At 45.6% G+C, this 13,644-nt stretch overlaps 1 protein-coding gene and 1 non-coding gene across 3 annotated transcripts in view; one reads left to right on the forward strand and one right to left on the reverse strand.

Annotated features, from left to right (window-relative positions):
• LOC130189459 (E3 ubiquitin-protein ligase DTX1-like) overlaps positions 1 to 11,167 on the reverse strand; it is a 36,758-nt gene extending 25,591 nt beyond the window's left edge. The window contains exons 1-2 of one of the 2 annotated variants that reach the window (XM_056408232.1): positions 10,909 to 11,167; positions 9,514 to 9,740 (exon numbers count right to left, since the gene is read on the reverse strand). In XM_056408232.1, the coding sequence (XP_056264207.1) occupies positions 9,514 to 9,724 (211 nt within the window). In that variant the 5' untranslated portion in view covers positions 9,725 to 9,740; positions 10,909 to 11,167. Of the gene's footprint in view, positions 1 to 9,513; positions 9,741 to 10,044; positions 10,246 to 10,908 lie in introns of those variants that run through there. The other variant, XM_056408231.1, reaches the window with a different exon arrangement.
• Positions 11,168 to 11,957: 790 nt separating this feature from the next.
• On the forward strand, positions 11,958 to 12,030 carry trnat-ugu (transfer RNA threonine (anticodon UGU)). The gene has a single exon. It is a non-coding gene; the product is annotated as a tRNA-Thr (tRNA).
• Positions 12,031 to 13,644: the final 1,614 nt, after the last annotated feature.

The following is a 13,644-nucleotide window of genomic DNA, read 5'->3' on the forward strand; positions in this document are numbered from 1 at the left end:
CTTTTGTAAAGTTCACCATATCAACAAGTCATCATAAATTAATTAATTAATAGAAAAGTAATAGTTTAGTTATTCAAAGAAGTCAGAAAAAAGAGTATCTCATTAAAAGTTAGAAAATAAATTATAGTTTAAGTTTGAATTTAAAATGTTTGCTTTCAACGACATCAAACACACCACAGAGATGTTGTCTCAGTTTGTATAAAATTCATTTTGCCGCATATCTAGAGAAGAGGAAGAGGGAGAATAACACCACCTTTATTAACAAGCGACACAACAGAGTTACATGTATAATACACAACAATATCCTTAAAACCAATGTAAAGATTGAGAACCTGTGACCCACTAGAAGAGGAGGCGGCGCCTCTATTTCTGTATTTCCCCTTTTCTTTTGGGACAAAGCTGAAGCCTCTTCAGTCGTCGTGCACCTGCAACCGTCTACACCAGGGGTCCCCAAACTTTTTCCTGTGAGGGCCACATAACTTTTCCCTTCTCTGATTGGGGCCGGGGTCAGTTTGTAACAGAAAAAGTGTGACGATCGCAGGGGTGCCTAAATGTAAACATTTATTGTTTTCCAGAAAGCCACACATGACCAAATATTAATAACCCTTTCCGGGATCTTCACACATTCTATTTGACAGCGGCTAGTCTAGGATTTGCGTGGCCAGACTGAAAACAAATAATAATGTGTCTCTGGTATTGTTCAGGGGGCCGGGCCAAATGTGCAGGCGGGCCATATCCGGCCCGCGGGCCTTAGTTTGGGGACCACTGGTCTACACAATGAACACAAACCTTGGTTTATGGAAGGAAATTAAATTGTTGCAGTTTGCATTTATGAATGTTTTTTTAAATTTCAATTAATTTTGAAATTACTTAATAAAGTAATAATTTTAATACAATTACGTTTGTATGACTGTTTTTAGGAAACACTAAGGTACCTACTTCTGTGACAATGGGATTGGGCATCTGCCCATATATAAATATATGAATATTCATAGTTTTCCCACAGTTGAAGATTTACACTGCTCTGCATGAATTTGATTGAAGAAATTAAATTAGCTGTTAATTGCACAAATTGGCCATTCAACCCAAGATTCTTGCAAAAACAGATGATTACATGCACAGGCAGACAGACACGTCTGAACCAATGACTGAGAGGAAGCTGTGAGTGCCAGAGGCAACACCACTACTTGGTTATGTTAAATACATAAAACATCATAGTTTGGCTTAAAATCACAACAAAATTCAAACAAAGCAAAAGTACTTGTGTTAGGTTGGAGCTATAAAACGACAGCGTACCCAGACACATCACCCAGTCTACAAGGACTTCCTCAGACTCGTCTGTGATGTGTCAAAACTAAAGTCAAAGTTATGCCGTTTGATTTTCCCGTGTGGGACCTCGACACAAGCGCAGTGTTTCCCCCACCATTCTATCATGGTGGCGGCCCGCCCCCCTGAAATCTCCGCCCGCCATCCTGTAATTTTCTCTATCGCGCCAGATTACAGCAGAAGTAATTTAAGGTCCCTTTTCTTAAAGACGTCTTTGTTCTTTTATTAAATAAACTAAACAGCCGTCTGTTATTGATCGTCTCTACACAGCAGCTTGTCATTTCTGTCTCTACGTGTCGCGTGAACACTTCTCGGCTCTCCGTCTCGCGCGCCGCAGAGCTCCGAGGCCGGCGTGTCCGCGCACACAAGTGAGCACACTCCCACTAGCCGGCAGAGAGCGTTGAATATGTCGCGTGAAAAACAAACCGCTATATCTGCATTTTTTTAAACGCTCCCACGGTGGAGAAGATGGAACAAGTCGCTGACCCTCACCCAACAAGGAGCCTGCTGGCTGCCATTGCCCTCACAGTCTCAGTCAGCAGTGTCAACTGTGAGAGGGACTTCTCCGCCATGAACAGAGTGATATAGACTTCTCACAATGGGATTTGCTGTGTAAGCTATCACTATTCTAAGATATCAGCTTTCACTTTTAAAGCCTAACAGTTCATGTATTTGCAGTTCAAGACAAACATCCGCAACAGGCTGCAAGGAGACCATCTTGCTGCCTGCCTGCGGATTTCAATTAATGGGCCAGATGTCCCCCCCCCCTGAAGCTGTAAACCTAGGGGAAACACTGCAAACAGTATATACTGTATGTGAGATACATATGCTCGCCGCTCATCGGCGTTTACTTACATAACCGCGCTTATGGCAGAACCGGTTTGTCCCGACAGCCCTAGGTGTGCCCCACGTCGACAGAGTCACCAGGACTCTGCAGCTAGTAACGGCGTGTGTCGTGGCGCTGACAGTTACAGCTGAGGGGCTGCACAAATACGTTGCACATATCTGTCCATGTGTTGCCCACAGCAGGACAGCAGGCGTATCATTGGTGCTGCTCTCTCAAGAGCATTGCACCCTTTCTAAATGTTTGGTCTGTCAGAGCCGGATCAACACGAGGCCTGCTGCTGCTTTCACAGGTCGGTCAGGCACAGCCCTTCTGGATGTGGCCCCACCGTGCTGCTGTGTGTGAAGAGATATAAGCAAATATATGGGGCTGTAGACGTGTGTGAAGAGAGTCATTCAATTGAGTGAAATATATGAGAGAGAGAGAGAGAGAGAGAGAGAGAGGACAAAGAAGCCTGAGGCAGGTGGAGAAAGAGACCGGCCATCTGGTCCTCATTGTTCTCTTTACCACAGACCCCTCCCTGCACAAGCACACATGACACACACACACACACTGGGATCATTCTTACATCTGTGAAACACTGACTAGGCACACACACACACACACACACACACAACTGCAGAGTGTACAGCGGACTGACCAGCAGGCGAGTTGGGTCATGCTCCTCTCACTCATCAAACACTCAGCATCAACGACTCCGATGAGCCAGCATTTCCTCTTCCTCTTCCTCTTCGTCTGTCCCATTCTAGACACACAGGTGGTGCGGGGATGCCATCCACACAGGTGTTTTGGACACAACTATTTCAAAGGGCCACATGTGTCTACAAAGCACCAGCGAGTCTCACTCTTTCCATCGCAGACCTGCATGTGTCCACCACAGGACACGCAACATTGTGGCCGCTAACGCAGCCACCCAGCCTAAATCTGATCCGATAACAGATCACATGTCATATATGTGCTCATTTAACACAACAAGTGTCACTCGCTGACCTATCCGTACGTCCTGCTTACGGCTGAAGTTACATGCCCATCAGGAGGCCTCACCCTCCGTCCATCTGAGGTCATCTCTTCTTCCCTCTTTCCGCGTTCACTTCTCTTGACACTTCTACGTGTACTGTATACTGAGGTGTTCCTTTCCGTCTGACATGAATAGGAAGCCCTCTTCTTCACTGCTACAGGTCAGGAAAGTTGGTTCAGTTTGTTGACTCATCAGCAGTGGATTCATGATTCTGAGACTGTCAAAAGCTGAGGACTTGATCGCTGAGTGGAGTCCACAACTTCTCCTCCTCCTGGTCTGACTCCAGCCCTGTGAACCACTGATCCGATCTCAGCAACATATGCCTATAATATTCAGAGCTGCATCCATTCTAAGTAGTGGAAGTCAAAAATAAAAGATATGCTTAGATGAAACGGCTATCCAGGTGTTTGTAAATCCCAAAAATAAAACGTTGTTTTTCATCTTTGCACTTTCAATAAGGTTGTGGAATTTACGCAATTTAATTTTATTTACATTATTCATATTAAATAATTATTTTGCACGACTTCATTCTTTCTTTTCTTCCATCTTATCTCTTTGCCTCCCTGTGAGCCCCTCTAAACCTCATCACATGAGAGTCATCAGCCACTGTGTGTGTGTCTGTGTGTGTGTGTGTGTGTGTGTGTCTGTGTGCGTGTGTGTGTGTGTGTGTGTGTGTGCGTGCCTGGTCAGTGTTTCAAGATGTAAGAATGTGCCCGGTGTGGTTTCAGTGTTTAAAGGGACTCTGAGGCGATGTGCGGTTGTCCATAACCACAGTGGGCTGGATGACACAACAATGTGTAACAGTGATATGAATATGTGCTGATGACCTCACACACTCTGGTATGTGTCCACTCACTGTGTGTTGCAGAGCAGGCAGTGAGTGATTCCCCCCCAAACCCCCCCACGACGCAGTAACAGTAACACAACATGCAGAGTTACACAACACCTCCTTCACCTCTTCCTCTTCCCTCCTCTGGTTTCCTTCCCTCTATCTTCCTGTGATTTATGTGTCTGAGTCCGCTGGCTTGAAGCTAAATGACTTCTTCCAGTCATGAAATAGTGTGAGTTCCATATATGGCGTGAAAGATCATAACAACTCATATTTTAGTTCCAGCTGTATGGAAAAGTAGGTTACTGCTTTTTTTAACAATGTAACAACCCGTCCATTTCCCCTTTCACTTTCTTCTGGTTCTCACAGTCACTTTAATCTTCCTCCTGAACTCAGCTCCTTACTTCATCTACATTTTTTTCTGCTGTCTCATCCTCTCTAGATCTTTTCTTTTTAACGTGCACCCCCCTCTCTCTCCTCTGACTTTGCAGGGTTTTTCCTGGGTCAAAATGGGTCTTCGGTGCTCACAAAAAACATGTTGGCGCGCTGTGCGTGCACGGTCTGTGTTGCCATGTCACCGGAAATTAGCAGACATCTATGTATTTTTGGTTTTTTTTTCTCACATAAATAATGGAGGCAATGCTTAGGAAATCATTTTGCTTCCACTTTAGATTAAAATGGATAGGCTAATAGATTGACAATTAAGAGTTGCACCGATCAGGTTTTTTGGTGCCGATCACGATCACTGAAATCAGTATCTGCCGATCCGATAATACCGATCACGGTATCGATTGAAGCATTCTATTTATTGTGTAGCAGGACTATGAGGAAATACATATTAGAGATTACCGATTTCTTTAAACATTTAGGACTTTTACTTTGAGAAATGTCCTAATTGATACATTAAAATTGATTGATTGCCAGTGATGGGGATTTCAGATATGTATGGTACACATCTGCATTATTCATTTCCTGGAACTCTTGGGGAAATCTATATACAGGACTTTTCTTAACATACAAAAGTCTGACGTATTTTTATAAACTCTTCCTTGGTGCAGTAAAAATGTTTTAATGTGAGCATAATTTAAGCTAAATCTCAGAAACGATCTCTAAAGATACAAAATCAGTTCATTGTTTACTTGTGTATGTTAGTGTATGATTTGTCGACATCTTATTTTGATAAACGGATGTTGTTTCACGTGGTTCTTTCCGCTAACTTTACAAAACCGGATGTTTTCACGTAAATCCTTCCACTAACTTTATCAAAACCCTCGCGCGCTCCCGATCTAATGCGTTTACCGTCAACATCAGTCTATAGGGGCTCAGACATGTGAGAGTCGGCTGAGTTGACCCAGAGATTCAACTCGGGGGACGGGGACGCCGCTCGCTGGTGAGGATCCCCTCGTGGACCTCTCACTCTGCGGCCCTCGCCGGGCGCATCGTCTCCGTTGCGATGCGCCGCGATTGAAACGTCTCTGATAGTTCTCGCAGATTTTATGTCATCTGATCGGCCAAGTTTGATCCGCCGTTTTGAGAACGACGATCAAAACCGATAATGGGAATATCGGCCCATATGGATCGGCGCCGATCAGATCGGTGCATCCCTATTGACAATAGTCCAGGTGTATTCGTGCACGTCGGGCTGTTGAGTGAGTGATCAGCAGCTGGCCGCTCTGTCCATTCGCGCACCTCACAGTTGCGTATTGATCAGACAAGAAGACACGCTTATCAACTCGATTACTATTGATCAAAACAGAACGAGGGTTCGGCTGTAGCCTACTTGAAACATACTATTGAGAACATATTCGCTGACATGCATGTGATGAACACAGTTATTTGTTGTTTTTTTTCCATCGCTGACTTTTTTTTGCCTTAGGCGCTCGGGATTTGTCATAGGCGTTCGGGAAAACGGCTTAGGCGCGCGCCCAAATTTTCTCTATGCAGGAGAAACCCTGCTTTGTCGTGCCAGCTCCTCCCTTCGGCTCTCGCTCCGTCTTTGTCTCTACTTTTTCTCACCTTGAAAGAGTCAATTTTCAGCTTTACACAGTGCGAGGGAGACGAGCAGAGAGGAGGGTCACAGACGTAAAAAAAAGACAGATCTGGTGGAGGCGTCACAGAAGAAGAAGAGACCCTAACCTTTACACTCAGAATGCATTCAAAAGTCTCTTAATCATTATTGTAAAATGAGTTTGTGTTATACATGTGATAACGAAAGTAACAACATTTCTCTATGGCGTTCACAGGCAACGGTAATTGCTGAGAAACTGACACAAAATCTAAACGATTTCATTGTCCCTCTGGAGTCATAAAGTCGTCAGATAGATCAGCAGGCGTCGTCTAATCTATGTGACGAGTTCACGGCACCATGTAAAAGAGAAAAACAGACTCCATGGTCAAGGTACAGAGACGCGGGGTTCACGCATGTCACCTGGAGAAAGTACTTTATGTCCTTCTTCAGTTTAAATATACTCTGTGAATCTGCCACATTCCACAGTGTCAAACTGCCGGAATATGAGTTGAATTCTGAATTAATAGATATTCAGACCCACGGCTCTCATTATGGTCGTCATAAACCCAGTGGGAGCTACCTACAGACCGACAACGGTGGCTTTCCTGTCATGACCTGACTCCTCCCACTCCCCTGGTGTGCATGTAAATGTTGTCGATGTTAATGTCCCTCCAGCTCTCTCGTCAACACAATAACCCCACCCCCTCTTGCGTCTCTGGGGAGTCCCCCATCCAACCCATGTCCCTTCTCCCCTCCTCCACAATGACCCTAACACCCCAGGGCATTTTGGGGGTCTGGGAATGTGTCTCCTTCAGCAGGAGCAGCTGGAACGAGGGGAGCAACAGGCTGCAGGAGCGGTGGAAAAAGATGCCTCAAAGAAACTGATGACAAGGCCGCTTTTAAAAGTGCCATGAAATAAGAGAGGGACTCTGCTCACCATGTCGAACTTCATTTCTCAAGTGAAGGCCCTCCTTGCATTGTCTGAAGCCCCCTCCCAACTCCTGGTTAATGATAAACTAATGGAGAAACGCCCATAAACGTAGGGGTTTAATAAACATCTAACATATATACTCTGTCTGTACTGCCTACAGAATTGTGATCTTAACATGAATTTTGTGTTTTACTGATAAAACCCGAGCATAGTTGTTGCACTGGGGACGTTATTAATATATTACATAATATCTGATATAACATGACCTCTGCAGCTATGTGACCCACTCACTACTGAACCGCTTCTCTGACACCAGGTCAGACACGGCAACACATCCTCCTCCAACACGAGGAGCTGAACGTATTTGTATCAGGTGCATAAATGGTCACGGGATATTTTAGAATGGAAGCCTAAGTGATGAGCCAGTTTTACTCGAGAAGTCTTGTCGCTCTGTCATTGCTCTTTTTTGTACAATGAGCCTCTTCAATCAGAGAGAGCTCTGCAGAATAAAAGATGGGATAAGTGAGTGGAAATGGTCATCAGAGCCCGCTGACTGCTCTCTTCCTCCTCTCCATCTCCCTCTTCACTGAACTTGTAACGACCCCCCACACCCCCTCTGAGGTCTGCTTCTGTGTCACACAGCCACGATGGAGAGCTCACATCTGTTCGACAAAATCTGAACAATGGTGGAGGAGCGAAAGAAGGAGAGAGGGGGAGGGAGAGGGAGAGAATACAGACTCCCCCCAATTATCTCACTCCTTCTGCAACTCCCACTCCCACTCTGTGTTCATCCCCCTACCGCACAAACACACACTCCAATCTCTCTATCTCTCCTATTTCCAGGCCAAAACCTAAAGGCCCGTGGGACTTTTGCCTATTGACGAAACTAAACACTTGTACAGGAGAGAAGGAGCAGAAGGGGGAGATAGTGACAGACCCCACATAGATGGGGGAGGGAGAGAGAGAAAGAGAAAAGGGGAGAAGAGGGGGGGTACAGAGGGAGAACAACCCAAGTGAACTCTCTGCTCATCGGGCCTTGAAATATTCCACTGAATCAAGGTCTCTCTCTGTTTCTTCGTATCAGTAGTGTGCAGCTGCTGTGTGTGTGTGTCTGTGGATAAGGGCTGAAGAATGCAGCTAACCCCGTGGTGTGATGGTCTTTTGCAGCTGCTCCACACCATCATATTGTTGAATTTGAGTCCCACTGCTGACTTTGAAAAGAAGCTGAATATGTACAAGAGTTTACTGAGCAAATCAATAGACAGGTTTATTGGGCGTAGACACTAAATAACTGCATCAGAGATTAATATTTATCCAGAAGATCTGCAATAATATTGGTGGATGTGGGTAAAAAAATGTTTCCTGTATCGTATCGATTCAGGCACTTCCGAAACCACCAACTGAGCAAGATGTTTTTGGGGAGCGGTGATGCCAGCGGCAGCCTGTGGAAAGCCTTCCTGAAGGTTGCTACTGCAGTCCAGAGAGGACGAATAAAAAAGTGTGTCTGACTTGTTCAGCGGACAATGTGTCAATCTTAGTTCATCTGAATGTGAAAGGCCAATGTTGACCCTACATCAAAGTGATCATCATCACCCTTCTGGCTAGAATCGTACGGCTCCCCCCTGATGTTGTGCTACTGTTTTCTCATCCTGCCACACCAACATGGCCCTTAATGCAACTAGGATTGTGATCACAGATGCCATTTTCAACCTAACTCTCCATGAGGAACGTATTACAAGACACATTAGGTTATAATTCCATTGACCTGGATGCATAGTATTTTTGTTCCTGCCCAGAGAAAACTATCAACCCTCCATGCTGCTAGTTTCTGCTGAGCACGGAGGAGAAAAACCCTCACCTCAAACTCTTCTTCTCCACAACACATCTGCAGGAGTCTATTGCGGGGACTTGTCACTCCAATATTACTTGAAGGCTCAATGATGGGCTCCAAAGGTGAGCATAAAAAAAGAGGCCCCTACATCTCTAACTATCAAGCACATCAATGAGTTCTGGTTATAACTGGGCTTTTCCATAAGTGCTGACTGTCGGCATAACAGGAAAACTTGCTGATACACTGTAGATAAGACAAAAGCATATTTCTCTCTCAAACTTGACACTTCTATGTGTAAACGATCACCACCTTCTCAAGCCACAGAGCCGTTTTAGAAACATGTCCTAGTAACTTAAACCGAGTGCTACTCTTTGACAACACAGTTTTGCCTTTATAAATGAGAGTTGTCCCCAGCCAGGTGGCCTTGCCTCATTTCCTGTATGAGGGGTCCACGCGGAACGGATTAGCCTTCGCGTTGTAAAGAAGTATTTACGCGGTGGTGTGTTTTGGGGTCAACGATGACCCGAGGCATGCAGGTTGTTCACAAGCCGAGAGACCACAATGGGTAGCAAACAAGGAGGCCAGAGAAGCACGGTGTGCATGAAGCTGCCACGGTCCCACGAAAAGCCTCGCACCATGTTACTAGTTGTATGGCGCTGAACACTCAATAAAAAGGCCAACCCCCCCCCCCCCCCCCATCAATCACAGCACCCTCCTCTGTCTTACCCGTGTCTTGTCGGAACTGGTGCATGGACTGAATATCGATGATGTACGGCGAGAGCCGGCTGTCCACCTGGCCGAGGACCACGCTCCCTCCGCGAGGGTCGATGCTCCGTATGGCCGCCTCTATCTGGTGGGAGACAGCGGGGCTGTAGGGCCGCCACCGACCGTGTTCGTTCAGCCATTCCCACACCACAACGACGGAGGCCAGGAGCATGCTGTTACTGTTGGCCCTGGGGAGGGAACATGAAGGAAGGGGGGAATAGCAGAGGGGAAAGGACGTACTTGTTAGCTGGAAGCGTTGCTGAGCCCCTCGGAGACTAAAGGCGGTTTGTTAGCCCAAATAAAGCCCGCCTGCTTGGAGCAGAGGCCAACCACACAGCCAACACGCGTGCATATATGCAGACAACACTGTCGTTGGCCTCATGCCGACATGAGTTTGAACCGAGCTCTATCTGGAAGCTCTGCTTAAAAAATAAAATACAGACCGACTACTCGACCCAAAAGCTCAAACAAAGCCATTTATGTTGTTCTTACATGGAGCCGCAGCGGAGCTAACGCCAGGAGATGGCGAAACATTCTTCTGCGTACGGCCGAGCTCCTCGCGGGGCCAAGTGGAGAGGAAACCCCCGTCCTTACTCGGCTGCCGTTGTTATTACACCGTGGTACGGGACTACACCCGCAGCAGATAACCCCGCCGGGGAACGCAGTCCGTGTATCGTCGCCTGAACGTGCTCGTCCTCGCCCCGCACACACACGCACACACACACACACACACACACACACACACACACACACACACACACACACACACACACACACACACACACACACACACACACACACACACACACACACACACACACACACACACACACACACACAGCTTCTCTGAGGAGCCGTGTTGTTCCAGCGGCGGCCCTTTTGATGTTTTGTGGGATTCCTGCTTCAGTGGGAGAAGTCCTCCTCCGTGTAGACTAAAATAAATACGTGAAAAAACAATATCGCTCGTCGTTTATTGTGGAACGGGAACTGGACGCGTCCCACGTAGAGCCCGACAGCAGCAGCAGCAGCAGCCTCGGCGGCGGCACGGCGCAGCCTGCTCAGCTCGCGTTTGCTCTTCTCCGGTAGTTTGAGGCGTAGCAGACCGGAGTGTTGAGAAAGTAGCGACTTCCCTCGGCGAAGCCTCAGTAGGAACCCCAGTCACATCAGACCCGGGTCCCTGTGCACGGAGCGTTTACACCACAGGGCGACGTGTATACGACGTGTTATTATTAGGAATCGCGTTGTATTAGTTGCAGTTATGCTGCTCCAGCGTATATACACACACGCGCGCGTTTGTTTATCTGTTCAACCATGCATAGCCTCGTCCATCTTTGCATAAGAGAGCACATTACTGACCTGTTGATATGAACTTATGGGTCCACTCTCCTAGTCCAGGACACTTCGTGATCGTGGCAGACCTCTTCATGAAGTACATTCACCCTCCCGGCCTCTCGGCTCCACCATGACTCTTTCCCTCTCGCCCTCCACAAAGCCAACAAATGCCCTTTATGTAATCAAACGGGAGGAAGTGGACTCCCTCTAATGGGTCGGTGGCAGGGGAATGGTGCGTCCATGATGTGCGGAAATAATTAACTCTGCCATGTTTATCCCGACGTTATCGTTGCGCGTCCATCTTCGCCTTACTGTGGGGAAACTTAGTGTGAAGCTCCAAAGGAGAGTAGGGGGGGGGGGGGGGGGCAGCAGCCGGCTCCTGCCCCTCACCACGCCTGGTAACCCTCGTGGTGATTGGTGGTCGACAGACCAATAGAAATACAGTCAACCAATACGTCCTGCTCACCACAGTCTTGGTTGCCTTGGTTTGACCTGATGGACATCATTGTGTTCGTGGTGTGTACGTGTGTCTCTGCACTGTAATCGATAGCTGCCATCATTGCACACCTGAAAACCTGAAATATGATTAAAGCCAGGCTCTAATTAGTACTTTTTCTTATTTATTTTCCTTGAGACACTTTGAAATTCCCTGACAGACAGCTAGCGTCAGGTCTGAGGATTTATTTTGTCTGCTCTTGTCTTTGTGGTGACGTGCTGCCACCTGGTGGATAGATGGGATATCCCACACACGTTTTGGAAACAAGTCAGAGTTTATAAACATGACAATTAAAAATATAAGGCGTTTTTTTAAAGAGAGTATTGTCGTCAATGAATGTTCATATATTATAGCTGTGCATGGAAATTGATGGTCGTATCTATTGTCCGCCCAAAAGGTTCTACATATTTGTCTCTTCATATTTTCCTCCATATCTGTTTGTTCCTGTTCAGAGAAATGTCCACTTATTGGGACTTGAGCGGATCCCAATGGGCACTACATGGAGCAAAGGATATCCACTCATTCATTTGTAGTCACGGCTATTTAACTCAATAGAACATTAGATGTGTTCAACACGGGCTCCATAGCTCAGGGGTTAGAGCACTGGTCTTGTAAACCAGGGGTCGCGAGTTCAAATCTCGCTGGGGCCTACACATAGTTTTTATTTGTTCATATATTTTATAGATATCCTTTGCTAACACTACACGGCATACGTTGTGATTTTAAAAAAAGGTTCAATTTAAAAACAATAATTTCAACCCCAATAAAGAGCAACAGTTAGCCCAATATGAGAACTAGAAAATAATACAACATTACTCCATGAATATGAAACAATTTGTAATACGTGGTAACTTGGTATTACATAATCTTATTGGTCTACTTTTGCTAATGTACATTCGTGAGTCTGCCCTTCTTTAGCCGGTGCTGCCTACATGCGGTGAACGCTGTTGCTGTCGCATTGAATGAACACTTGCAATGTCATTCTGCGCACCAACACGGGACCCAACACGTCAGCTTGTTTCATTGTCCAACTTTAATAATGGAAATTGAGTCAAGGAAATCGAGAGCCGTAAATAGAGTCATCTCGTCTTAAAAGTAAAAGTTCCGCGTTTTCAAACGTGTTGGCTCCAGCAATACATTTGAGCTAAATAACATAAATAACATAATGATACTTATTTACAACTCGTTTTTTTAAGATATCATGTATTTAATAAAACGATCAGTTTACAATATCCAGGCACAATAGCATGATTTTACTTATAGCCTATATATTGGGAGCAAAGTTGTAGTCAGGTTATGTACCGAAGTAACGTCAATGTAGACAGAAGCAGTCTATAGCTACAACTATGTACCCGGATAGCTCAGTCGGTAGAGCATCAGACTTTTAATCTGAGGGTCCAGGGTTCAAGTCCCTGTTCGGGTGCAACTACTATTTTTGACCTACAATTGGAAATCAATACAATAAACCCTTGAATATGAGTCTTGGTAGAGTCAGAGAATCATCCCCTGATTAAATAATAATCACAACGTCTTGTACATTAACCATTTAGTGAGGAACACTCATTGGAACAAAGAGAGAGACTTTCCTCACTCCGTTGGATCAGATTATTATTGGACATCATAACTTGGTTAATTGAAATAGGTTTAATTGAGATCATTAAGCATGTGGCTGTTTTATGGCCTTCATAAATTATAATAGTGACAGCTGAGCATTTCCTGCTCGAACATGTTAAAAAGACACCTGTGAAAAAGGTCTAGCATGTTAACCACTATTACTGTTGTTGTCCTTTCGGGCGCTGTCAGCAGTGGGGGCCTCGTTGCTCCTGCTCTTGTTCGGGTTTGCTTTGCAGTGGGTGATGCAAACAGCCAGCACCATATTCAGGAGCGCAGAACCCACAACCAAACAGTACCAGTGGGGAAAGAGAAACCAAGAGGAACATGGAGATAAAACTGAGGAAATACAGAGAGAAAATTAAGCAAAATTACAAATACTAGATGTTTTTGAGAGCCGATTGTCCATTACCTGAAAACCCAGCATCACATGTACTCACATAATCACACTTTTCCAGAAATCAGCGGCTCATTATCTCCTATGGGTGCATTATGCTGCATGTTATGCCTGTATGTCTTACAGTGTTGTAGACTTTGGCCAAGATTGAAGGGTGTGCTCTGACACTATACATCTCCTATTTGAATTATCATTGTTACAATTCTGTGTTTTATTATATTGAGGGGAGATCCAATGGCCCCCTTGTGGTGAGTTG

The sequence above is a fragment of the Pseudoliparis swirei genome, chromosome 24, assembly GCF_029220125.1.
Source record: "Pseudoliparis swirei isolate HS2019 ecotype Mariana Trench chromosome 24, NWPU_hadal_v1, whole genome shotgun sequence".
Taxonomy (NCBI): domain Eukaryota; kingdom Metazoa; phylum Chordata; class Actinopteri; order Perciformes; family Liparidae; genus Pseudoliparis; species Pseudoliparis swirei.